The following is a 27,419-nucleotide window of genomic DNA, read 5'->3' as shown; positions in this document are numbered from 1 at the left end:
TTATATTGACACGCACGTTATTTTCACACAATGAAATGTAATTTCACATTTTTTATTACATCACTGCAATATATTCTTTTTTTTTTTTGCATTAGTAGTTCCACAATAAATATGTCACGGATGGAAACTGCGATGCCGCATTTGGCCACTTTTAGAGAGAATTCATTTTAAATCGTTAATTCAGTTGTTTTGCTCCCAGGAAGTGGAACAAATGCGGGAATCGCGTACAATTAAATGTAAAATTAACATTTTTTAAGCACAAAAAAAAACATCACAACAAGGAATGAACAAATATATCTCAAAATAGTCCATTTCTTTAAAGGCATTATAAAATTCGAAGTAAATAAAAAAATAATAAATATAAAATAAATATGTAATTGACGTGGAATAAATAAGACATAGAAGATGACGCTGGAAGATTCGGGGGGGAAAAAAAAGTATTCTACGTTTTGTAATGGAAACTATACTGCATGATGTACCTCTACGTCGTCCACATCTAAGACTCAAAAACTATCATTTTCAACTAGACAACGCAACAGGACCTCGACACTAACCCTGACAAACTAGATCCTGCTCCGACACACAGACGAGGAACGCTCAGTCGAACTGGAACTGGGCACTGTAGGTTTGCATATCATCATACAAAAACAAAACCACAGATCACCTAATGAAAAGAAGAACAAAAAACACTGGCACTTTAATGGACACGGGACATTATATATAACATATTGCACGCCTGCATATCTAGAAGAGTCGCTACCTCTGACAAGTGCTAGTTTGATTACGTGCGTCGACACACAACAAAAATAAAAAACGCGTTGAATTGCACATATTAACGACGACGGATGGAGTACACGTCAAACTTATTGCAACCTTCTTCTCTCCCGTCTACAGTGTAAACATCATAGTTGGGGACGACACAAGTGGCGTCATCAGCACTTTGCATAGCATCCCTGTGCAAGTTTGTCACCTCATACTCGTTCAGCCCTTCGATCGATCGATTAACGCCACGTTTTGGTGCCTTTTTTTTTTTGGTCACGCACACAGTTTGTCGTCATAACTCTCTTGTTATTTTTAAGCGTCGTAAAAAAAGGGGTACATCCAATGACTGTTAGCTAAATATGGAACGGAAAGATGTTTTGGTCAGTTTAAGATGCGTTTCACAGTGTTCGCGACCGACAGGTCCTCGTGTTTGTAAACCATGCTCTCAGGTCAGCATGAAATGATTCGTGTAGCGAGGGGTGACGGTGGAGAAGCTTTCCAGAGGAATAAAACTTACATTTCATGTTGTTTTATTCTCCTAAAAACTTTTAATAAAGGAGCATTTTAGCGTGAGTGATTGACCTTTAAACCTATGGAAGTATATCAGTGCCATCAGGATATTGAATGGTTGAATTTAACATTTCATATGTTGAAATTTATGTTTTTTTTAAACGTTAAATTGTTTTTTTTCCATAATTTCTATATTTTAAGGTTGAATCTATGTTTTTAATAATTGAAATTAAATTATTATTTATTTTTTCACATAGAGTTTAATATTATTATTATTATTAAGTCCAATAATTCCCACAAAAATGTTTTAAATTCAATATTATTGGTTCGTAATCTTTTGAATTCAATATAAAAATGGTACAATAGAGCCACCGTGATTGGTCGACAGTTGGATCAAGTAGCTCGGCACTCGTTTGCTATTGTCTGGCGGCACCATCGTGATATACTTCCGAACTAAAACCGCCTTCAGTGTCTCAGTCCTCGCTGACCCACGTGTGCGCTGGAGGTCACGTGAACATGCACAGTGATGGGGGGGAACACTCGCAGGTTACATTAGGGTCACATGTGCACACTTGTCAAGCTGATGCATCGTAATCATTTTGGTCTTTTTTTTTATTTATTTTTTTAAATTTCAGGCATTTGAGTCCAGGTGACTCAGGAGTGGGCGATATGTGGGTCTGGATGCCACAGCAGAAGGCATCGGAGTCAAGAGTGATGTTTGGACCCGCGACTGTTTCCTTTATCCAGCTGAAGAGTCGCGCTCACCGTCCCTCGACGTCCACTGGTGGACGCTTCAGTTTTCACCGCAGAGTTCCCCCTCTTCTCCTCGCCGGACTTGTTGTCCTTCATCTTGGCGCCCTCCTGCAACCCCCCCTTCATGGGTCCCAGGACCGTCTTGGCGACGGTGGTGAGCTGCGTGACGAAGCTGGACTTGTCGCCGGGGGACACCGGGCGAGACTTGCTGGAGCAGGGCGAGGCGGCGTTGGAGGAGGGGGACATGGGGTTCTCCTCCAGGACCTCCAGGTGGGACCGGTCCTCCTTGCTGATGCGGTAACTGTGCGACACCTTCTCCACTTTGGACCTGACGGCGGGGTGAGTCGGCGCGATCGCCGCCGGCGCCGGAGGTGCGGGACCCTTCACCGCCTTCCTTTCCGGACCGGTCGCTTCAGGGACCTTTCGAGTCTTGAGTGGATCCGACGGCTTCTGCAGGTTTGTTCTCGCTTTGTCCTCAGGTTTAGCGACGGCGTCCGTCTTGATCGGTTGATTCGGGATCTTTTTCTCTGAACTCCGACCCTTGGGAGCTTCGGCCGGTTTGTCGACGGGCCGGCTCTCTGCGGCGTGAACCTCTGAGCCCGTCTTACTCTCCTGGTCCGTCTTGGCCGTCACCTCCGTTTTACTCTCAGCTGCAGCCATCACCACCTTCTCTCTCACGGTGGCCAACGTGTCCCGGCTCAGCGGCGACTCCTGCCGGCCCAGCCTCCGCACGGGCTTCAGACCCCCCGCCTCCCCCAGAGGAGGCGACGGCGACGAGGAGGACGAAGGGGACGGCGGCACGGGTCCGTTCTCCCCCTCCATCTCCAGCAGACTCTGTAAACTGTGCTCGCAGTGGAAGGAATCCCTCCGGTAGTCCCCGTGCGAGACCTCCAGGCTGTGTTTGCGCAACGACACGCCGCCCGTCAGCGGGGACGGCGAGGAAGACGAGGAGGAGGACGAAGGCAGGACGGGGGCGCCCAGCTTCTCCGCCGACTGCACCCGCTGCAGCAGCGGGGACCTGGGGGGCTCGGCGCTCTTGGGTCGGGGGCGGGCCACGGGGGGCGACGAGTGCAGCTTGACGGGGAAGACCTGAGTGGTGTTGGAGCTGCCCACGGTGTGGCCGCTGAGCGGGGGAGGGGAGGAGGTGGTGGGGGAGGGCGTGTGCGCCAGCGGGGAGAGCGGGATGTTGCCGGCGGACTTGCAGCGCGCCGAGCGGTACTGGCGGTGCAGCTTCGGGGAGAGGCCGTGCAGGGAGCTGGGCCTCATGTGGTGGGAGGCGGCCGGGGAGTTGGGGGTGCTGGACGCCGGCGAGCTGCTCTGAGACGACGTTCCTGAGGAGACAGAAGAAGAAGACGATGATGATGAGTCGGGCGGGAGCTCGTGCTGCGGGTGGGCTTACCCAGGTAGGCGGACTCCAGCGTCGAGCGGTAGTTCTGGGCGGTGAGGCTGTGGGTGGGGGATCCCGGGAGACTGTCCCCCGACGACAGCGAGCGGTTCAGGGACGACAGGCTGCGACTGGTGTGGAGCAGGTTGGACTGTTTGGTGATCTTCCTGAACAACGAGCTTCGCTTCCGACTGAATAGAAAATCATCGTCAGTGAGCGACCCGACGGACCGGAGACACTAGGACTCACTCTTGTCCCTCCTTGGCTCCCACGCGCTTGCTGCGCCGCGCCATCTTGGACTTGTAGCTGGTCTTGCGGGCCGGGCCCACTTTGATGGACGTGTTCTCGAACGGCGTCGTCGTCACGGTGACCTTGTTTCCGCTCTGAGGATAAGACACGAGGGTCACCCGGTGGGTTTCGGAGAAGAAGGACGAGGAAACTCACCTTGAGAATCAGCTCCACCACCTCGGTGTGGACCAGACCGTGGACCGACTCTCCGTTCACGTGAGTGATGAGGTCCCCGGCGCTCAAGCCCGCCTCCTGAGCCGGACCCCCCTCTTCCACGTGCTGCCACGAAAACACCATCAGTCACTCATCGTCCGAAACACAGACACACACTTCATCTTCAGCTTCTTACCCAGACCATGTGATGGACGCTGTACACGTCACTGTCTCCGATGTAGACCCGGATCGCCCGCAGGGTGAAGCCGTACTTCTTGCCCGAGCGGTGGATGGTGATGGGCGAGTGTTGGACGTTGACCACGGGCGAGTAGTCCCTGCTGGGCGAGGAGTCTCTGGAGGAGGCGTTGGACGAGAGCGAGCGAGGGGACATGGGGCTGGCGAGGGGAGACGCCCCGTGTTGCTCCACTGACGAGAGAGAAGACCAGGAGTGAGTCCACGATGGAGGATGGTTCCGGCGAAGGACCTCACCTGCCGGGATGATGACCGACAGAGCCGTGGCCGAGGCCGACTTGATGACTTTGGTTCCGGGCCGGGCGCCGCGCTTCTCTCCCTCGGCGGAGAGCTGGTGGTGACGGACTCTCCGGAGGACCAGATCCGTGGATCCCGCCCGGCACCCCAGAGGGTCGGGGAGTCCCAGAACAGGAGGACTGACTGTAGGGGAAGAACATCCTTTAGCTTGTGACTACAAACACGGTGCAGAACCAGTCGTGAAGTGACTCGCCTGCCGCTGCGAGTCCATTGTTCTCCTTCAGGAAGGACCTCAGGTCTCCCTGCGAGGACACGGTGCTCAAGGCTCCCTCCAGGGAGGTTCCTCTGGCCTTCACCGGCTGCCTGCAGGGGAGCAGCAGCTCGGCGTCCAGCTCCAGCGGCGAGGACAGACGGTGGCTGTCCATGAGGGCGGAGAACCGCCTGCGAGCGCCGGAGGGCGGGCTGTAGTCGCTGTCGTTGAAGGAGGACTCGGAGCAGGACAAGCGCTTCCTGAAACCAGACGGAACCAGCATGTTGAACCGGACGGAACCCCCGAGGGAAGTCGATGTTTCTCTCTCACATCTCAGGGGATCCGGTCCTCCAGCTCTTGTCCCTCAGCGTCAGGCTGCCCAGACTCTCTCTCTTGACCCGGTCCTCCCGGGGGCCCTTGTGCTCCCGCAGAGTCACGGCGGGAGTTTTGTGCTCCAGCTGGGACAGGTGCTCCATGCTGCTGTACACCTGGAGGGTTCGAAACAGAGGGGTTCAAGCAAAAAAAAAAAAACCCCACACTTTCGTTTAACGGGGAGCGGGCTGACCTTGCTGAAGCGCGGCGAGCAGGACGAGAACCTGAGGATCTCCACGGGCTCGTCCTCGTTGGTGTCGTCCTCGTCGTACGACTGGACGTGATGGTAGCGGTCAGAGCGAGCTGACGAGACATGGAAACGTCATGATTACAGAAGACTATCTTTATCACCATGACTGTGAGGGTGAGTCAGTGACTCATGAGTCACTTCCTGTAAATATGCTTCATGGACTCGTGACTCACTGTCGAAGTAACTGGTGTCCTCCTCCGACTCCAGGTGAGGGATGAACTCGGCCTTCTGCCTCAAGAGACTGTTCCAGTCCACCTCCGAGAAGAAGGAATGCTGCTTCACCTCAAACGCTCCCCCTGCAGGTCAGAGTTTGAATGATCAACAGCAGCCTGGAGTCAATGTCAGAGTCAGGGTGAGAGAGTCAGAGATTTAGAGAGTCAGATTCAGAGAGTCAGAGAGTCAAAGTGAGAGAGCATGTAAAAATCAGAGAAGTTAGGGTCATAGAGTCAGAGACTGAAGGGTGAGAGAGTCGGGGAGTCAGAGATTCAGAGTCAGAATCATGAATCAGAGAAAGAGATTCAGAGAGTCAACGGCAGAGAGTCAGAGATTAGAATGTCAGGGTCAGGGGTAGAGATTCAGAGAGATAAAGTCAGAGAGTCAGAGATTCTGAGTCAGAGATCAAGAAAGATAAAGTCATAGATTCAGACTCAGAGAGTCAGAGAGTCAGAGATTCAGAGAGTCTGAGAGGTAAAGAGAGAGATTCAGAGAGTCAAAGATTCCGAGTCAGAGAGTCAGAGATTCAGAGATGAGGATTCAGAGTCAACCAGTTAGAGGGTTTAGAGCCAGAGAGTCAGAGTCAGCGAGTCAGATCTGAAGTGTATGCATCCTGAGTCACAGACCTGTTCCCAGGCGCACCAGAGGGTTGGTCTGCAGCAGCGAGGAGATGAGGTGCTGAGCGTCCAGAGGAAGAGCCTCGTCAGCTTCTGGCCACACGATGTCGTCTGTGAGGAGCAGCAGGAGGAGCAGCAGGTGAGGTCAGGCCGACAGGAGGCCGACAGGAGGCAGATCAGTCGGGACTCACCTGTGATGACCTGACCGAACAGCTCCTCCGGTGTGTCCCCGAAGAAAGGAACGCATCCCACCAGGAACTCGTACAAAATGATGCCCATCGCCCACCAGTCCACGGGCTTCCCGTAGCCCTGTCGGAGGATGACTTCTGGGGCGATGTACTCCGGGGTTCCACACACCTGCACAGCATATACACAATTATACACTAACACTCTACAAAACATCCACATTTACATCTAAACAAACATCTACATATTCATCTAGACACCTACACAAACATCTACATATTCATCTAGACACCTACACAAACATCTACATATTCATCTAGACACCTACACAAACATCTACACATGCATCTAGACAAACACAATCACCTAAACAAACACAATCCTCTACACAATATTGTAGACAAACACAATTATGTAGACAACACAAACATCTACACAAGCATGTAGACCAACACAATCATTTAGACAAACACAATCAACTAAACAAACACAATCACCTAGAAAAATGAAAGCATCAACACAAACATCTTCAAAATCATTTAGACAAACACAATCGTCTAGACAAACACAATTATCTACACAAACCCAATCATCTAGACAAACACAATCATGTAGACAAACACAAATCACCTACACAAACCCAATCATCTAGACAAACACAATCATGTAGACAAACACAAATCACCTACACAAACATCTACACCATAATTTACACAATCATTTAGACAAAACCTAACACAATCACCTACACAAACACAATCACCTACACAAACACAATCATCTACACAAACACAATCATCTACACAAACACAATCATCTACACAATCACCTACACAAACACAATCACCAACACGAACACAATCACCTACACAAACACAATCACCTACACAAACACAATCACCTACACAAACACAATCATCTACACAATCATCTACACAAACACAATCATCTACACAATCACCTACACAAACACAATCACCTACACAAACACAATTATCTACACAATCATCTACACAAACCCAATCATGTGAACAAAAACAATGGTCTACACAAACACAATCATCAACACAATCATCTCCACAATCCTCCAGACAAGAGGTCCTCTCCGTGACTCGCCTGCTTGTCCAGGAACTCGCGCGTGTCCTTCTCGATGTGACCTTCATACAGGTTGGTGGTGAGGCTCATCAGGCCCATCTTGGACAGACCGAAGTCCGTGAGCTTGATGTGACCCATGGAGGTGATGAGGAGGCTGAGGACAAACATCCATCAGACACCGGCGTCACCAGAGCTCGCAGCAGAGACTCACTTGTCCGGCTTCAGGTCCCGGTGAACGATGCCGTAGTTGTGCAGGTACTCCAGCGCCAGCACCGTCTCGGCGAAGTACAGACGAGCCATCTCCACCGGCAGAGCTCCGATGTTCTTCAGCAGCGTGGCGCAGTCTCCGCCCTCCACGTACTCCATCACCATGCACAGGTGGCGCCGCGTCTCGAAGGAGCAGAACATGGAGACCACGAAGGGGTTCTCGGCGAAGGTCAGGATGTCTCGCTCCACGAAGGCCTGCTGGATCTGGTTCCTCAGGATCAGGTTCTGCTTGTTGATCTTCTTCATGGCGAATCTCTGCCTGGTCTCCAGGTGGCGCACTAGATACACCGCTCTGCACACAAGAACATCTCAGCATCACTTCCTCTGATTAAACATCACAACACAAGAATCTACACAAACATCTATCAAACATCCACACAAACATATAAACAAACATCTACACAAACCTCTTCACAGACATCCACACCAACATCAACACACACCTCTACACAAACATCCACACCAACATCTACACACACCTCTACACAGACATCCACACACCTCTACACAGACATCCACACCAAAATCTACACACACCTCTACACCAACATCTACACACACCTCTACACAAACATCCACACAAACATCCACACACCTCTACACAAACATCCACACCAACATCAACACACACCTCTACACACACCTCTACACAAACATCCACACCAACATCAACACACACCTCTACACACACCTCTACACCAACATCTACACACACCTCTACACAAACATCCACACACCTCTACACAAACATCCACACCAACATCAACAAACACCTCTACACACCTCTACACAAACATCCACACCAACATCAACACACACCTCTACACACACCTCTACACAAACATCCACACCAACATCAACACACACCTCCACACACACCTCTACACAAACATCCACACCAACATCAACACACACCTCCACACACACCTCTACACAAACATCCACACCAACATCAACACACACCTCCACACACACCTCTACACAACATCCACACCAAAATCTACACACACCTCTACACAAACATCCACACACCTCTACACAAACATCCACACCAACATCTACACACACCTCTACACAAACATCCACACACCTCTACACAGACATCCACACCAAAATCCACACACACCTCTACACAAACATCCACACACCTCTACACAAACATCCACATCAACATCTACACACACCTCTACACAAACATCCACACACCTCTACACAGACATCCACACCAAAATCTACACACACCTCTACACAAACATCCACACACCTCTACACAGACATCCACACACCTCTACACACACCTCTACACAAACATCCACACACCTCTACACACACCTCTACACAAACATCCACACCAACATCTACACACACCTCTACACAGACATCCATACACCTCTACACAAACATCCACACCAACATCTACACACCTCTACACAAACGTCCACACACACCTCTACACCAACATCTACACACACCTCTACACAGACATCCACACACCTCTACACATACATCCACACACACCTCTACAGACACCTCTACACAAACATCCACACCAACATCTACACACACCTCTACACAAACATCCACACCAACATCTACACACACCTCTACACAAACATCCATCCACACCTTTACACCAACATCCACACACACCTCTACACAAACATCCACACCAACATCCACACACACCTCTACACAAACATCCATCCACACCTTTACACCAACATCCACACACACCTCTACACAAACATCCACACCAACATCCACACACACCTCTACACAAACATCCACACCAACATCCACACACACCTCTACACAAAAATCCAGGTAAACATCACTTCCTGTCATAGAAAGAGGCGCTTGTTCTGCTCACCCGTACGCGCCGTTACTGATGAGCTTGATGGTCTGGAAGTCTGCTTCTCCAGGCGCCTTCATCGCCCTCATCTTAGCCTGAGAAACAACACTTGTTTGTTATGAGTATCATCTTCTTAATCATCATCATCATCATCATCATCATCATCATCATCATCATCATCATCATCATCATCATCTTCATCATCTTAACCATCATCTTCATCATCATCATCATCATCATCATCTTCATCATCATCATCATCATCATCACCTCTGCTGAGTCGTCATGTTCGGGAGTGAGGGGCGTGTCTCCGTCGAACGAGTCCAGCTGCACCATCTCTGCAAACACACAGTCAGTGTCATCAGATCAAGTTATGATGATTGACAGCAGCCGTACCTTGGAAGGGGTCCCGGGTCAGGCCCAGCTGGCTGATGATGTATCGAGGGATGTCGGTCTTCATCAGGTGACCTTCCTTGGCGTGATCCTCGGCTGCTTCCAGCAGGTGGTAGAATTCCTCTGGATTGAACTCCTGACAGCAGAGAAGAACGTCAGTGAAGTGAACATCATTCCTGACTTGATGTCTACTGTCAGAGCACAGCAACACAAAGTTGCTACACACACTCATGCACAGACACACACACACTCGCAGACACAAAGATACACACAAACACTATAACATACACAGGAGACATACACACACACTCACATACACAGGCAGTCACAGTGTTGCAGTGGTCAGTATTGCAGTGTAGCAGTGGTCTGTGTTGAAGTTGTCTGTGTTGCAGTGGTCTGTGTCGCAGTGGTCTATGTTGCAGTGGTCTATGTTGCAGTGTAGCAGTGGTCTGTGTTGCAGTGGTCTGTTTTGCAGTGTAGCAGTGATCGTGTTGCAGTGTAGCATTGGTCAGTGTATCAGTGGTCTGTGTTGCAGTGTAGCAGTGGTCTGTGTTGCAGTGTAGCTGTGGTCTGTGTTGCAGTGTAGCATTGGTCTGTGTTGCAGTGTAGCCGTAGTCTGTGTTGCAGTGTAGCTGTGGTCTGTGTTGCAGTGTAGCATTGGTCTGTGTTGCAGTGTAGCAGTAGTCTATGTTGCAGTGTAGCCGTAGTCTGTGTTGCAGTGTAGCAGTAGTCTGTGTTGCAGTGGTCTGTGTTGCAGTGTAGCCGTAGTCTGTGTTGCAGTGTAGCTGTGGTCTGTGTTGCAGTGTAGCATTGGTCTGTGTTGCAGTGTAGCAGTAGTCTGTGTTGCAGTGTAGCAGTGGTCTGTGTTGCAGTGGTCAGTGTTGCAGTGGTCAGTGTAGCAGTGATCAGTGTAGCAGTGGTCTGTGTTGCAGTAGTCAGTGTTGCAGTGGTCAGTGTAGCAGTGGTCAGTGTAGCAGTGGTCAGTGTTGCAGTAGTCAGTGTTGCAGTGGTCAGTGTTGCAGTGGTCAGTGTTGCAGTGGTCAGTGTAGCAGTGGTCAGTGTTGCAGTAGTCAGTGTAGCAGTGGTCAGTGTTGCAGTAGTCAGTGTTGCAGTGGTCAGTGTTGCAGTGGTCAGTGTTGCAGTGGTCAGTGTAGCAGTGATCAGTGTAGCAGTGGTCTGTGTTGCAGTAGTCAGTGTTGCAGTGGTCAGTGTTGCAGTGGTCAGTGTAGCAGTGGTCAGTGTTGCAGTAGTCAGTGTTGCAGTGGTCAGTGTTGCAGTGGTCAGTGTAGCAGTGGTCAGTGTTGCAGTAGTCAGTGTAGCAGTGGTCAGTGTTGCAGTAGTCAGTGTTGCAGTGGTCAGTGTTGCAGTGGTCAGTGTAGCAGTGGTCAGTGTTGCAGTAGTCAGTGTTGCAGTGGTCAGTGTTGCAGTGGTCAGTGTTGCAGTGGTCAGTGTTGCAGTGGTCAGTGTAGCAGTGGTCAGTGTTGCAGTAGTCAGTGTTGCAGTGGTCAGTGTTGCAGTGGTCAGTGTAGCAGTGGTCAGTGTTGCAGTGGTCAGTGTAGCAGTGGTCAGTGTTGCAGTGGTCAGTATTGCAGTGGTCAGTGTTGCAGTGGTCAGTATTGCAGTGGTCAGTGTTGCAGTGTAGCCGTAGTCTGTGTTGCAGTGTAGCATTGGTCTGTGTTGCAGTGTAGCATTGGTCTGTGTTGCAGTGGTCAGTGTAGCAGTGGTCAGTGTTGCAGTGGTCAGTGTAGCAGTGGTCAGTGTTGCAGTAGTCAGTGTTGCAGTGGTCAGTGTTGCAGTAGTCAGTGTTGCAGTGGTCAGTGTAGCAGTGGTCAGTGTTGCAGTGGTCAGTATTGCAGTGGTCAGTGTTGCAGTGGTCAGTGTTGCAGTATAGCCGTAGTCTGTGTTGCAGTGTAGCATTGGTCTGTGTTGCAGTGTAGCATTGGTCTGTGTTGCAGTGTAGCATTGGTCTGTGTTGCAGTGTAGCCGTAGTCTGTGTTGCAGTGTAGCTGTAGTCTGTGTTGCAGTGTAGCTGTAGTCTGTGTTGCAGTGTAGCTGTAGTCTGTGTTGCAGTGTAGCATTGGTCTGTGTTGCAGTGTAGCATTGGTCTGTGTTGCAGTGTAGCCGTAGTCTGTGTTGCAGTGTAGCTGTAGTCTGTGTTGCAGTGTAGCTGTAGTCTGTGTTGCAGTGTAGCATTGGTCTGTGTTGCAGTGTAGCATTGGTCTGTGTTGCAGTGTAGCATTGGTCTGTGTTGCAGTGTAGCCGTAGTCTGTGTTGCAGTGTAGCTGTAGTCTGTGTTGCAGTGTAGCTGTAGTCTGTGTTGCAGTGTAGCAGTGGTCTGTGTTGCAGTAGTCAGTGTTGCCGTGGTCAGTGTTGCAGTGGTCAGTGTTGCAGTGGTCAGTGTTGCAGTAGTCTGTGTTGCAGTGGTCAGTGTTGCAGTGGTCAGTGTTGCAGTAGTCAGTGTTGCAGTGGTCAGTGTTGCAGTGGTCAGTGTTGCAGTGGTCAGTGTTGCAGTGGTCAGTGGTTGTTTGTCACGATGTTCTCACCAGACACTCCAGCAGTCGAGCAGGTCGCGAGATGATGATGAGGAGCTTCTTCACCAACTCTGTCACGAAAGCCACCTCTGAACTCTCCGAGCGCTCGAAGGCCTGTTGGGAGGAAATCAGAGTCAGTTGATCCTTCAAAAGGACTCACTACCGTTGCCATGACAACCGGTCTGCGGCGGACTCACGTTGTGAAGCAGCTTCTCCAGGTTCTCCTGCAGCTCGAAGAAGTAGACGGAGGTGATGAGACCCTCGCAGGCTTTGGTCAGACAGTCTCTGGACAGCTCCACCAGCTGGTGGTGGATGAAGCTCAGGACGCCGTCGGCCAGCGGCAGCACGTTCTCAGGAGAGTAGTTCTGGATGAACTCAGCCAGACGTCCTTCCATCTGAGCCGTGGCCTGGTGACACAACGTTTACTTCATAACTTTATTGATCCTGCAGGTGTTTACAAGCAACATTTATTTACTATGTCGCTACTTTGTGTTCGAGTATTAGTGTGCGAGTACAAGTCTGAAACTTAGAAACATGTGTGTGTATGTTTGCATTTGTGAATGTGTGTGTGTGCATCAGTGTAAATATTAACGCGTGTGTGTCCATGTGAATGTTTGTGTATTTCTCTGTTAACCTGAGAGTGTGTGTGTGTTCTACCTTAGAAACATTTGTATGTGTGAGTGTGTTTCAGTGTGTTTTTTACCTCAGGAAACATTTGTGTTTGGGTGTGTGTGTGTGTTACATTAGGAAGCATTTGTGTGCGTTTGTGTATCTGTGTGTGCATGTGTGTGTGTGTGCTACCTCAGGAAACAACTGTGTGTGTGTATTAATGTGTGTGTTTGTGGGTGTGTGTGAGTGTGTGTGTTACATTAGTGTGTGTCTGTTACCCTAGGAAACATTTGTGTGCTTTTTAATGTGTATGTATTTTTGTGTGCATCTTTGTTACCATAGGAAACATTTGTGTGCTTTTTAATGTGTATGTATTTTTGCATGCATCTTTGTTACCATAGGAAACATTTGTGTATGTTTTAATGTGTGTGTATGTTTGTGTGCATGTGTGAGTGTGTGTGTGACCATAGTGTTTGGGTTTGTTGCCCTAGGAAACATTTGTGTGCTTTTTAATGTGTATGTATTTTTGTGTGCATCTTTGTTACCTTAGGAAACATTTGTGTATGTTTTAATGTGTGTGTATGTTTGTGTGCATGTGTGAGTGTGTGTGTTACCTTAGGAAACATTTGTGTGCGTTTTAATATGTGTGTAGGTGTGAGTGTGTGAGAAACATTTGTGTGTGTTTGTTAGTGAGCATGAGCATGTGTTACCCTAGGAAACATTTGTGCGTCTGTGTGTGTGTGTGTGTGTGTGTGTGTGTGTGTGTGTGTGTGTGTGTGTGTGTGTGTGTACCTTAGGAAACCTCTCCTTGTACACGTGGTTCATCATCATGATCTCGTTGTCGTAGCAGGACGACGATCGTCCAGGACTGAAGAAAGAAACATTCTGTCAGAAATACTTTGATTGACAGGTGGAGAACATTAGCACGCTATTAGCATATGTGTGTTAGCATTGAGGAGCTTCAAACTACATGTTACTACTATAACTACTATGTTTACATTCATGTGAACTAAACTGCAGTGATCGATAAACAAACGTGTGCAGCACCAACACAAGCACCTTCTGTCACTCAGGCTGACCTGTCAATCAAACGTTACGTAAAGGGATTAACTGCTGACTCGGCCTCTGACCTGAGGCTGCGGGATCGAGGTCGCATGTGAGGCGAGCAGCGTCCGCCGTCGTCGTCCGTGATGCTCTCGGTGCTGCCGAAGTGTTTGGACAGGAAGTGCAGCTCGTCCATGGTGGGCTGGAAGGGCAGCTGGTGCAGACGCTCCTGAGACGAGCTGGACGACTGGAGACGACACCTGTCAATCACTTCTGTCTCTGCACATCTGTCGACCGCGAGGGTCTTTACCGTGGAGCTGGGCGTGTTGGTGCCGTAGCCAGAGGAGGGCAGAGACGCCAAAGACCACCGTCGGCCATCCGCCCTGTGGATACAAACAAACCTTTATCGACACTTTGTCTGGTGACGACACCACTGAGGAAGTGACGGATCAACACAAGAGATTTCTTCATCAAAACAAGTAACTATGTTTTTTCTTTATATATATTTGGGCCATTATTCTTAATTATTCAATCAAAAAATGTTGCCTCAATCAAAAAACATATTTATACCCTTTTTTATACTTTAAGAAATGTTTTTGATTGAAGTGAAAACACGTGTTTTTTAATGAAAAAAACTTTTAAAAGTGGATTTGCTTATTAAAATTAAAAAAATGTTTTCTTTTTTTTTTCAAATAAAGATTTTTTTTATTGAAGTTAAAAAAACATATAATTGTTTTTTATTCTTTAATTTAAATGAAACCGTTTTAAAGTCATTTTTTTTATTGTAGTGAAAAGGTTTTTGACTGTTCTTTGTTGCGAAAAACGTCTAGTAGTTGCTTTTTTTTAAAAGTGAAAACAATTCAAAGGCCTTTTTTTTTTTTTTTTAAATGGTTTTGAGGTGGATTTGCTTATTAAAGTCACACAAGTTTTATGTTTTTTTTAAATAACTAAATAATTCCATTTATTTTTAAGTTTCAATATGTTTTATGTATTTTTTTATTATTGCAAAAAAGTCTAGTAGTTGTTTTTTTATTGAAGAGAGAAAAGTATTAATTATTTTTAATAAATAAAGAATTCGTTTTTTTTATTAAAGTGAACAAATGTACAACAGTTTTTATTTATTTATTTTAAGTTTAAGTATTTTTTTATTGTTGGTTTGGAATTACATTTTTCAACAGTTTACAAATCAATTTTTTATATTATAGTGGAAATTATTTTTTATTGTAGCAAAAAAAGTTAAGAAGTCGTTTTCATTTTAGCTAAAAAAAAGGGTTAAAATTAAGTTTAATTTAAATATTATTATTATTTTATCTTTTTTTTAGTTTTTTTTATCATTAAAAAACGCGCATGACAAGTTTTAAAATAAAAAATTCTAGCCGTAACTTGTTTTCAGTCGAGCACTAAAAGCGAGAACGTCCTGCTCGCGTCGCTAACTCGAGCGCTCGGATCAACTGTCACTCGCTGATGATGTCATCGCTCCACAGCGGAGGAACTTTCTCCGGCGTGTCAGAAGCGCTAGCGTCCCGTGAAGAGACGCCTCGGACTGAGCTCGGGACACGAAGCGACAGTCGGGTCGACTCGGGTCGAAAAGTTTCTTCACTGTCAAGAATCTGAGATGACGGTGGAGGCGCTTGATTCGTTCACACCGAGAGTTAAAACTCACCGTTTGGAGGAGGTGAAGGAGAAGTGAGCCGGGTTGCGGGGACTGTCCAGAGGACTGGATCCTGCCGGGACATGCATGGTCAGACAAGAGTGGTCGAGGCTGCAGGTGTGTTTGTGGTTACCCAGGTGTCCCGGCAGAGGCAGGGGGGAGTGAGGGCGGGGGAGAGTGGGGGAGGTGGTGGTGAGGATCAGGCTCTTCCTGTTGTTCGTCCGACAGCTGCGGAGAAACATTCGTCCAGAGGTTTAAACACCATAACGACCTTTTAAAGTCAAGGCCCGGGGGCCAAATCTGGCCCACCGAATCATTTAATGTGGCCCTCCCTGTGAAGAGTGTTTAAGATGAGATAAGACTCCATCGGAACCTCTAGAGATAAAACAAAGACAAGATGGTGATTTCTAGTACTTCCTGTTACTGATATTTTTATTATTATACATTTTTGTTTCGCCCTCGACCTTGGACTGCTTGAATGAACTCATCTCACGGACATTGATCGCTCACACACACACACACACACACACACACACAATCTCACACACACACACACACACACTCGCTGACGTGGATGAATGACACAGCAGTGATATCATCACTGAGTCACAAACACTTCCTGGTTCATGGGCTGCAGACTGTCATGTTTTTTTTTATATAAAAGGTTCATTATTAGGTTGTTGTTGTTGTTGTTGGTGCTGTTGTTTTGTTGTTTTGTATAATATATTTTTTGTTGTTTTGTTTACAGGATCTGTCTCGCCTGCAGTTAATACAAAACTCTGCAGCGAGAATTCTGAGCCGCTCTAGTAGAAGAACTCACATTTCTCCGATCCTTAAAACTCTTCACTGGCTTCCAGTTTCTTTCAGGATCTACTTTAAAATTCTGGTTCTTACTTTCAGATCTATTCATGGTCAGACCTTCCATCAGTAGTTTCTGATCCAACGATTTTCTTCTTTTTCTTTGTGTTATTGTTGTTAATTATTTAATGTTTCAATCGGTCGTCGCTCTATGGAAGTGTGTCGTTGACATCGGAATCTATTTAAATTTTTCGTTTTGAGTATTCCAATAAATAAATCTGACATGTTTTATTTAGAGTTTGTTATTCTAATTACAATAATTAGAAATGAAAGAAAGAAATTAATTTTTCATGCGTCACATGATCATCTGCGCGTCGCGTGATTGGCTGAAAGTTTGATCAAGTAGCTCGGTGCTCTATTGGTAATGTCTGGTTTCACTATTATACCGACATTTTTATATTGAATTTAAAAGGCAACCAATGGAAAAAAATGAAATTCAGAAAATTTATTTTTTAATTATTGTATTTAGAATATCAAAATGTATGTGTAAACAAAATTAATTAAGTTTGCGTAACGTAAAAGCATGGAAGTATATCAGGATTAAAGTTTCAGATGTTAAATCTTTATTATTTTTTTAAGCATTTAATTATTTTATTGAATAATTAAAAACGAATCTTTTTTTTTTGTCATGTAAAGTTTGATATTCTTATTTTAATTATTTAAAAATAGGTTAACATTTTTTTAAATATTTTTTAATTGGTAGTCTTTTAAATTCAAAATAAAAATGTTGGTTTAATAGCATCACCAGACAAAACCAATAGAGCACCGAGCTACTCCACATAACTCTTAGCCAATCATATGACATTAATTAATTAATTTTTTAATATTATAATTTCAAATAAACATCAAACTGTCTCAGCAAAAAGAAAATATTCATATTTAAATTTTAGTAGATAATTAAAAAAAACATGTTCAATCCGGAAATTAATTTAATTTTAATTAAAAACTTACAAGTTTCAATATTGTAAATTTTGAATGTAACTTCCATATAACTTCTTATGCGGTCCTTTGTTGAGTGAGTGCGACTCATTTAAGTTCTTCTCAGTATTTCTAGTGTTTTTATCCTCACACTGAAGTGTTCATGAGCCACACTAGGAGCTTCTTCTGTTTGGCTCTTCATCGGGTGTTAGCGGAAAAAACCCTTGAAGATGTTCTCTTTATCTTCTCTACTCATCACTAACAGTGTTTGTCTCTCTATTCTAACGCGTCATGGGTGACGGTGCCTTGACAAACATTCATTTGTGTGTCTTCTGTGCTGGACCTGTTGTGTAGCAGCGGCTTCATTGTGTTACTTTGTTAAGTACTTCCTCGACACTCGACACACTTCCATTCACGCAGTGTTGACACAGTGTTTACTTCCTGCTTCCTCCGTCCACAGAGAAACACAGAAGAAATAAATAAATAATATATAATAACATATATAACCCTGAACTTCAACGCATACGACACATGGCGTCAGCGGTGGGATGAACAGACAGAATCACTCGTTTAGTTAAAGCATTGATTAACACGAGCAAAAATCATATTTGTTGTACAAATTGTCAAAGAAATATATCATTTAAATTTCATCTTAAGCTTCTCTTACTTGGAGACACTTTCTTGACACTCGGGCTGTGATGAATTTCTTCGATAAGAAAATAAGAAAAGTCACAACTTCTGGATGAAAGTGTTGCAGAGACAAACAAGAACAAGAGAAGAGAGCGATGGAGGGAAGTGCTGATCGTCACCCACACATGCGGAAGTAAACGTGACCCACTTTAGTGCCACACACACACACACACACACACACACACACACACACATAACTGCATAAATATAAAAATAATAGAAAACACATGGGGATTGTGAGGCGCTACAGGAAGACACACACACACACATTCTTCAAGCACCTTCCAGCAGCAGCAGGATTCATTAATATTAACCAAACCTTTCATCTGCGATCACACAAACACACTCTCAAGACTGGGGGGGGAAACAAAAAGAGGAGACGCTACGACAAAAGTGGTCTCATCGTGTCTTGTTGCTACGCAGCGTCTGCTGACGACCGACACCTCGGGTTCCACTTCATTAAGGATGATGGGAGTAATTGTGTGTCACAGTCGTGAGGGACGGATGGTTGTTGTGTGTTTTTAGACGTGGAGCCAATGACGTCTTGTACGGTGGCCCGGGAGTACAAAACTAATATACAACTCTGAGACTAAATTAAAAATATCCTGAAAAAAATGGACAAACTTATTAACAAATGGATCTTTTTATGACATTTTATGTTTCAGTTTATAAGTTTGTAAAACACAAATAGTAAACTCTTGTCATTTTGTATCAGGGAATTGTAATTTTGTTTATACATTTGTTTCAGGGCGTTATAGTTTTTTTTTGCATAACATTGTAATTTGTTTTAGAGTTTGTAAATGCGTTTCATAGTTATGGAATTGTGTTCTTGAGTTTGTTCATTTGTTTCTGTAAATTAAAATTGTGTTCTAAAGTTTGTTCATTTGTTTCTGTAAATTAAAATTGTGTTCTAGAGTTTGTAAATGTGTTAGAGGAAAATGAAAGTTTGTTTTAGTTTGTTAATATGTTTCAATTAATGACATTTTGTTCTTGAGTTTGTAAATGTGTTTAGGAAAATTAAAGTTTAGTTTGAGAGTTTTTTAATGTGTTTATTTAAATATAAATTTTGATCTTGAGTTTGAGATTACCAGTAAATTTATTTTTTTCTCGAGTTTGTTTCAGTAAATTGTAATTTTGTTTCAGAATTTTGTAAATGTGTTTCAGGAAATTGAAATTTTATTCTTGAGTTTGTAAATGTGTTTCAGGAAAATGAAAGTTTGTTTTAGAATTTATAAATGTGTTTAAGTTTGTAAAAAGGACAGGAAAGAAGAAGAGTTTTATATTTCAGAAATAGTTCAATGTTTTTGAGTTCAGTTCACCTCTAGGCCACCGTAGTTGTGCAATTTCTTTCTGTATTTTGATGATTTCTTGTGACGAGTGAAAGGATTCTGCCACGAGCCGAGAGACATCTCTCTGATCATGAAGCTAAATGTATCTCGCTGACACATCTTTGCATATTCTTTGGATCAAAAGAGGTAAAAATAAGATATTTTTGTTGTGACCTCTGTGTCGACAGTTTTCCTCCCTTCATTAAAAATAGAGCTTCAGAAGTGATGCTGCAGAGAAACATCAAAGTCTTCCGTTGCGTCACATGATCTGCAGTAAAGATAAAGCGGTCGTCAAGACGATCCTGCGGCCTCGCACGAAACAAACTCGTAAAACAAAGTGAGCAAAAACGTCGCTAACAGCTAAACACCATCTTGTTGCCAAGTCTTCCTCAAACTCGCTGACACCGGCCGATGCCGTCGGGAGTCGGACTCCTCGCCGGGCGTCGTACAGCGAGAGACGTCGGGCGTCGCCCGCGATAAACGTCCGGTCACTCCGATTCTGTCGCCCGGAGTCGGGAGCTGAACGCAGACGTGACAGATTCCATTGAGCTGATGGAGGAGAACGAACTACGAACTCCTCTGACCTCCTTCTCCGGTTTGGATCCGGAGACGGTAACCTCACCCGTCTGGTCTCACGCGTGAGAAGAGGTGGGGGGGCGCCAAGGGGCGAATCCAGGGTCGATGTACGACACCTTACAATTCATAACAAATATTTTTGATCAATGCCGTGTCTCAAATCGCATACTTGCGTACTCAAAGTTAGTATTTTTAGTGCGTAAGTGCGTCTCAATTCTTAGTACGCCAATTTAGTGTGCATGGCGCACTACTAAAACGCCCACAAAACTGAGTATGGTTCGATGGACACTAACCACCCTAAACGGCCGCCATCTTAGTGACGTTTTAAACGGAAGTTACGTCATATATAAATGCATATATATTCATATACTTACAGGTGTATTTTCAGCAGCAGTAGAAGATAAACACGTCTTCTGTGCTGATAGCAGCTTAAATATCTCGCGAATATTTCGATTGTCATATTTTTTCTTTATTTCTTTTTCCAAAGTTGCTAAACGTGCTGCCAGCAGGTGGCGATAGTGTTCCAACAGCTGGTTGAAACATCCTTAAATAGTAGTAGAAGAAGAAGCTGTCATGTGATTTCCGGTTAGTGTGTTAGTAGCAGCAGAGTTTGTTTTGAGACATACATCTGTGGAGAATTTGCGTACTAGTTAGTATGTACACTATCCTGATGCATACTAACTTCTAGTATACTAAGAGAAGTATGTGATTTGAGACACAGCACAAGTGTTTAACTTGGATTGAGCCTCAACGATCACCATGACCAGGTCCAGTCGCAATTTATTTGAAAATTAAAAGTACTTTTATGAATCTGGTGGCACGTTCTGTCAGTATTATTTTGGGGATAAGATGTTTGCGCTGTCGTGTGATGTAAGAAAACACGTGAAAGAATCCAGTTGAACTCGGGGTCGTCGGATAAAAAAAAAAGTTTCAATGCAGATCCTCCAGATGAAGGGATTCAGCAGCGGAAAGAAAGAAGCCGAACAAAGGGAAGTGAAAGTCCGGCGGCTCGTCTGGATGCTCACGTAACCTCGGTGATGGTCTCTAATGGAGGAGACGACACAGATCTCACACCACCCTCCCTCCCGGGGGGCCAGGCACGCCATCTCAGCCTCGCTTCTTACACAACTTCCAGTTTTATCCTCCGCTTTTAACGGCCACTCTTCGTCTTCTTTTAATGTGAGTGACTTTTCCTCCGAGCACGAGAGGGAGTGTCATGGATGACGAGATCTCCGGCTCGTCACACACACAGTTTCATCCACCGGAGGGTGAAGGAACCTCAGGGAGATCCTCCACTTTCAGGTGATTTATTCACCCAGTCCTGCACCTCCATGACTGACCAATGTGACCAAGACAATCACTCACAAACTCTAGGGGGCAGCAGAGAGCAAACAGTCGGCTTGAAGGACAACTAATGTAAAGAATAACCCATCTCTCCTGACATGTTTCAATCGTGGAAGTCTTTCTCTCAAAGATGGAGTAAGACCCTCATCATGACCATGTTTTCAACTTATTATTTGATAAAGTTGGTCTGAAATCTGGGCGAACGAGAGGTTACGAGAGTCCATTATGACAGCAAATGATGGCTTCACTCCTCCTCCAGCCAGCTGTCATCACGCCCCGCTTTGTTTAAACAACGAGTCCCTTGGAGGTTGAGACTTCCGGGATTGATGACAAACCTGGATGTTTGACCCATCACAGGAGAGTGGGTATGGTTATGGCAAACAAGATTTCATCTCCAAAAAAACAAAGTTGTTTTCAGTGGGCGGAGCTTAAGATCATTTTCTAATGTCAATATTTCAATGAAAAGAGAGTTTTGTCGATACAATAGAGTCCCACATCACTTTAAGACACACTTGGTTGAACTTTAACACCTTCTCGATCATCTGGTTATATTCCAGACCAACCTTCAGATAAAAACAGTATTGTATAGAGTTTGTGTTTCACTTATTTTCACTAGTTTTAAAGGTTTGTTTTTTAGACTAAACTTGACTTAAACGTGAGTCACGCGATAATGTTTCAGACATGAATAATCGATAGAAGATTCATTATATTCCGGGGCCCGGTAACAGATGACGGTCACAGATTTGTCCGAAGACCGAAGCCGTCAAGGTCATGTAGACTCTTATGTAACCAGATCTTAAGAGGCAGAACCTGATGACGACATGAGCCACACACACACCAATACACACACACCAATACACACACACACGCACACACACACACACACACACACACACGCACACACCAACACACGCACACACACACACGTGGAACTTGACAAGAATTCAAGAGCCTCGTGATCACAAAGACGATCAAGTTCATTCAGGTTCGAGGCGACCGGGGGACTTTCAGAACCATGGACAGTGTTGCACCGTCACTCACTCACAGAATCTCCGTGAAAGACTAGACAAAAAAAAGGGGAAAGAAGAAGAAGAGACTCACCTGCTGCTCTTGCGAGGAAGTGGCAGATCCTTCTAGGAGAAAGAGAGCAGAGATCAGGTACAGGAAACACACATGAACATGGACCACAACATGGGTCTCGCGGGTGGTTCAGAAATCTCTCAGGGACGATGGTTCTGATCCGTGTGTTTCATCGATCGCACTAATTGACGCTGAGCCTTCAAAGCCTGCACTTACGAGGCGTGATGAAGCGTGTAAACACTGTTTGTATGTTCAGGATCATGACTGGACGGGCGTTAAACCCGGGGCTCTGTTTGCCTTTCAGGACCAGGAACACCTTTTATTGCCAGTATTGTGGAAACAACACCGTGTCTTTTGGTGGTGTTTTGAATAAATTATAGAGTAGAACGAATGAAATCAAAAGGATAGAATAGGTAACTTAAATTAAATCAATTATGATTTAAAATTAAATAAAACAATTTTGTAAATATTTGTTTCTTGCTAAGTAACCACAGCAATAGGCTCCTCTCCATGCACTGCAGAACTGAATTGTTTATTTCTGTCTTTTTATGTTTTGTATGTATTTATTTGAGGTATTTATGTATATTTTTTATTGTATTCATGTATTGATTTGATTGTTTTAATATGTAAATATGGATGTTTGTATGGATGGATGTGTTATTGCTGCTCTATAGATCCATCCTTCCATCTAATCAATTTAGAAAAATGTGTTTTTCTTTTATTTAATTGAAATGTTGTTGTTTTTGTAAGCATTTTATTATTTTCTATAATTTAATTGAATATTATTTTACATAAGTAAGGTTGAATTTGTCATTTTCAATGACATTATGAATAGAAAAAATATGGATATCTTGAAAATAATAAAATATTTAAACATATAGTTTTATATTTTAATTCCAATAGTTAAAACATGAATTTTCTAAATTCAATATTTATTCATATTTGGATTAAAACTTATCATAAAAATGTTTGCACTGTTATACCAACATTTTTATACTGATTTTTTTTTTTAAGTGCTTAAAAAACAACATTTAATCGCATTAGAAAAGGTTAAACTAAACCACTCAATATACTGATGACGCTGATATACTTCCATTCAACCCAGATATTATTTTTGTTTCTTCATAAATTAAATGTAAAAGCAGTCAAAGGTCACAACAGAAGCCCCGCCCACATTTCCAGGGACGACATAATCCGACCTAGAAGCTCCAGCAGCTTTTGAACTCATTTCATTTGATTTTCAATTAAAGTAAATAAAATGTTTGTTTTTTTTGTTTAATCCGGTCAACTCTGTCTATTTATATATATTTTAAGCCATGTCAGTTTGAGTTCACATGTTGAATGAATTCAATTTATCTCATTTGATTTTAGATGTAAGTAAGTAAGTAAGTCATTTTATTTGTATAGTGCTTTTCCAGACCAGGGTCACAAAGCGCTTAAACAATCAAAACAATATTCAATAAAGTATATACTTTAAAGATCAAGATAAAACTGATAACACAAGTATTTTGGCGTGTTGCTGCAAAATGGTGTCTCCTCCCCCGTCGTGAGCTGGACCTGTGCTGCTCTACTGTCATCTCAATAATACTGTCCTTGAAGTGATCTTGAAGGCACCGGGGAAACGTCTACGATGATGAGATGACATCAGCGGAGGCTCCGAGAGGGACCTGACACCCATTGTGCGGAGAGAAGAAGAAAAAAAAAAGATGGACGAGCGGAGAAACGATGTCACCGTCGGACGCTGACGGACGAGTCTGGTACTATTTTAGAGTTGAAACCGGGCTAAAAAAGAAAGTGTGTGCGCTCCAGCGGAGACGATTGTGAGTCAAAAATGCAGAGTCACCAAAGCACAAGACTCCACTGTCGTCACCCAGCTTGACCTCTGACCCCCCACAGCAGGAGGATGGGGTGTGTCACCATATGGCTGAGGGAGCCAGGGTGTGTTAATGTGTGTGTGTGTGTGTGTGTGTGTTAAAGACAGGGTCGAGCGAGCGAGTGGCAGTTGGGATGAAGAGACCCAGGGGAACGGCGAGCAGCTGAGTGTGACTCAATAGGCCCATAACAGTCGCACGCACATGTACACAAACGCCAGTCTTGATCCGCACACACACACGCACGCACACAGTAACACAAACATCCAGTATATATACACGAGATAAAGAAGATGTGGTGCGTGGTTAACACTCATCTGGTGAGTCTGTGGAGATTATAGGAACTTGACCAAATTGAAACTTCATGGAACAATTTAAACATGAACACTGTCCTCCCATGATGCAACACTAATAGACTCAGTGACTCATTCATTCCTCGTGCAATTAGATTGTATAGTTTAAAGGCAGGAGTGAAAGTATGTTATTCTACGTTAATCTTTGTATCTTTTTCCTTTGTATTCTTTTCTTTGTGTTATTTCCTTTGATTTATGGTCTTTATACTTTGTCATCCCTTGCCCTTTGTTCTTTTGTTTGCACTTTCTTCCAGTTTTTGTTCCATCCATCCATCCATCTTTGATCTATCTATCTATCTATCTATCTATCTATCTATCTATTAAAACTTGTAAAAATATGAGAATGTAGAAATGTTTCTGACAACAAATCATTTTGGTATTTCATTTAATAAATAATTAGTAGTTCATCAGTAGTTTTAGATTAGATTGACCCTCAATATAATATTGAAATATTTATTCTAATAATAGGTATATACGATTAATTTTGTTTATTTTTAGAAAGTAAATATATGAGATATTTACCATTATATGATTATTATTTGTTTTTACTTGGATTTTCTTTTTTTGTTTTTCACTCATAATCTGTCTTTTCGCGCCTTTTTTTCTAAAGCTCCTGACTTTGATGTATATTAAATAGTTGAATCTTAAGATTCTTGTTTATATTAAACAAACTACAATCTGGGATTTCTTTCATTTAAAAGGTCATTTAAAAATGAAACATGTTGTTGTTTTCTTAGCTCAGATAACGACGCCTGTAAGATGAAACTACATTAACCTTCACTAAATGGACCAGACGGACCTGAGACATTGACAAGTGAAAGAACTACAAAGAGACTCGATCGGTGAGGTCAAAAAGTGTGACAATGTTTAATGCAAAAGATGATTTTGTAAACCGTCATTAACCGATACAAGAAACTAAAGTTAGGTCCACTATCGTATGAGTTTTAATTAAGACTTATAAAAAGCTTTTTTAGGACCAAATAAATCAAACGTACATTATGAAGTTGTTGTATTTTAAGTCAAGATTACAGATCTAAAGTTAAAATAATAACACGCCTGGACTTGATCATGTTTGAGTCACTGAAGGTATGGAGGGAACAATGAGCCTCGACATCACATCTTTTGTTTCCGGAATTTATTCATTTTTTAAAATAAGAATAAGACGTTTTAATAAATACTAAGTACTTATCTCTCAGTCTTGATAAGAGAAAATAAGTAATCTGTCATTTTAGGAACACTTTACTACGATTTATTAATAGTTTTATTAGATTTTCTTTCCTCAGTGAGAGATGTGGAGGAGCTGGTTGATTTTAACACGTATTTAACTCCAGTTATTGTCAAGTCAAATCCACACAAAAAAAAAAACTTCAAATGTATTCTCAGACTCACTTGCAGCCTCCGACGCCGAATTATCCCCGAGTCATCCATGTCTTGGTGAAGCGCCTGATGGGGGGGGGGGGGGGGGGGTACCCCTCTTTTCGCTCTCTCTAGATCAGTCCCCGGGACCCCGGTGGTCGTCTGGTCCTCCCTGCGGCATCCAAACCAGCGGCAACAACGTAGAGGAAAACCTGAACCACATCAATGTCAGTCCGAGAGGGTTCTGGTCTCATCCACGCCTCGCTCAGGCTGGAGCATCTTAAGAGGATCCTGGGCCTCAGATCCCGCTGTCGTCCGCGACCGATCCCGGTACCGGAGTCCAAACAACCTCTTGTCAATATCGATGAGATTATTTCCCTTTAAAATAAAAGCGTAACCGATTTTTATGGACGGAAGACGTCCGCGTCTCGGAAGCTCCGGAGCCGGACTCACGTCGGACCAACACAGTCCGTCCGCAGCATCATCATCATCATCATCACCGGACGAATCGCGTCCAGAGTTACACAAAAATGAATAAAATAAAAACAGGCTGCTTCATCCAGGTCTGGGTTTTAATAAGCGCACGGTGCGACAGCGGCAATGCGATATTTGTGAGCTCTTCCTGGGATTCCCTGTCGCCCCTCCTCCCTCTCTCTGGAGCTCCACATGAACCAGAACAACAGAAATCTTTCCAGCTGGCATCACGTGCTGCTTTGCAAGTCAAAAAAAAAAAAAAAAAACGCCTTCTCTAAACCCTCAAGAGCAAAGGGGTGGGAAATTTAATTTCCTCAGGGGCCAACGCTATAGGGTGGCGAGCGTCGTGAGGGGCCACCGAGTCGGAAGAAAGGGAGACGAAATATGACGGGAAAAAATAAAAGAATGTGACGATAAACATCTACTTTAATCATCTCATGACAATAAAATTAAGTAAAATACCGAATTATTAAAATGTATTACAATTTGTTGGCGAATAAATACTTAATACTATTATTTTTTTTTAAAAAAGGAATATATTAAAAAAAGAGAATAAAATTACTGAAGCATAAAGCAAAACCAAGTTATATTTAGAGTTTAACTAGTAATTATTAATAAAAAATAATATATCACAAAATAGTTAGCTGTCAGAAATATTTTTATGATTTCAGGGAATCGGTACGATATATAGTGATACTGTAGTAACGAGGATATATGTGTAGTATTGTCGAGTACTTGACTCTGGTGTTGTAGTATTTACAGACCACATGACTCTTGACGAAGTCGTAACTGCTTTTCATTCGTTTTGAAACCAAAATATGTCCAAACATCAGCTTTAAAAGCTGCTGGAGTCGACTGTATCCTCTCGTCCTCAGTTACCGCCAGGCTCGCGCGGGATGACT

At 44.0% G+C, this 27,419-nt stretch overlaps 1 protein-coding gene across 4 annotated transcripts; it reads right to left on the bottom strand.

Annotated features, from left to right (window-relative positions):
* Positions 1 to 121: 121 nt before the first annotated feature.
* On the bottom strand, positions 122 to 26,277 carry LOC148064809 (microtubule-associated serine/threonine-protein kinase 1-like). Of its 4 annotated transcripts, XM_087809413.1 has the most exons (26): positions 26,077 to 26,130; positions 22,485 to 22,516; positions 15,803 to 15,897; positions 15,682 to 15,742; positions 14,329 to 14,401; positions 14,105 to 14,265; positions 13,767 to 13,842; positions 12,563 to 12,772; positions 12,378 to 12,479; positions 9,838 to 9,970; positions 9,712 to 9,779; positions 9,460 to 9,536; positions 7,534 to 7,881; positions 7,344 to 7,476; positions 6,233 to 6,398; positions 6,051 to 6,152; positions 5,385 to 5,507; positions 5,155 to 5,264; positions 4,920 to 5,077; positions 4,589 to 4,849; positions 4,340 to 4,518; positions 4,047 to 4,276; positions 3,854 to 3,976; positions 3,659 to 3,792; positions 3,425 to 3,600; positions 122 to 3,356 (listed from the first exon to the last, which is right to left on the bottom strand). In XM_087809413.1, the coding sequence occupies exons 1-26, from the start codon at positions 26,113 to 26,115 to the stop codon at positions 1,978 to 1,980; spliced, it is 4,749 nt and encodes a 1,582-aa protein (XP_087665539.1). In that variant the 5' UTR covers positions 26,116 to 26,130; the 3' UTR covers positions 122 to 1,977. The 4 variants fall into 4 exon arrangements, with proteins under 4 accessions (XP_087665539.1, XP_087665537.1, XP_087665538.1 ...); XM_087809411.1 differs by having other exon boundaries at positions 15,682 to 15,897; positions 26,077 to 26,277; XM_087809412.1 differs by having other exon boundaries at positions 15,682 to 15,897; positions 22,485 to 22,513; positions 26,077 to 26,277.
* Positions 26,278 to 27,419: the final 1,142 nt, after the last annotated feature.

The sequence above is a fragment of the Callionymus lyra genome, chromosome 15 (assembly GCF_982586985.1).
Source record: "Callionymus lyra chromosome 15, fCalLyr1.hap1.1, whole genome shotgun sequence".
Taxonomy (NCBI): domain Eukaryota; kingdom Metazoa; phylum Chordata; class Actinopteri; order Syngnathiformes; family Callionymidae; genus Callionymus; species Callionymus lyra.
Note: the sequence above shows the minus strand (reverse complement) of the source record. Positions and strands in the feature narration are given on the sequence as shown.

Excerpts from the sequence above, each read along its gene's own strand:
- LOC148064809 (XM_087809411.1), bottom strand. The coding sequence starts at position 26,115 with ATGGATGACTCGGGGATAATTCGGCGTCGGAGGCTGCAA. Across the intron at positions 3,977-4,046 it reads GCGTCCATCACATGGTCTGG|CACGTGGAAGAGGGGGGTCC; the intron begins GTAAGAAGCTGA and ends TTTTCGTGGCAG. Across the intron at positions 3,357-3,424 it reads GCTGGAGTCCGCCTACCTGG|GAACGTCGTCTCAGAGCAGC; the intron begins GTAAGCCCACCC and ends CTGTCTCCTCAG.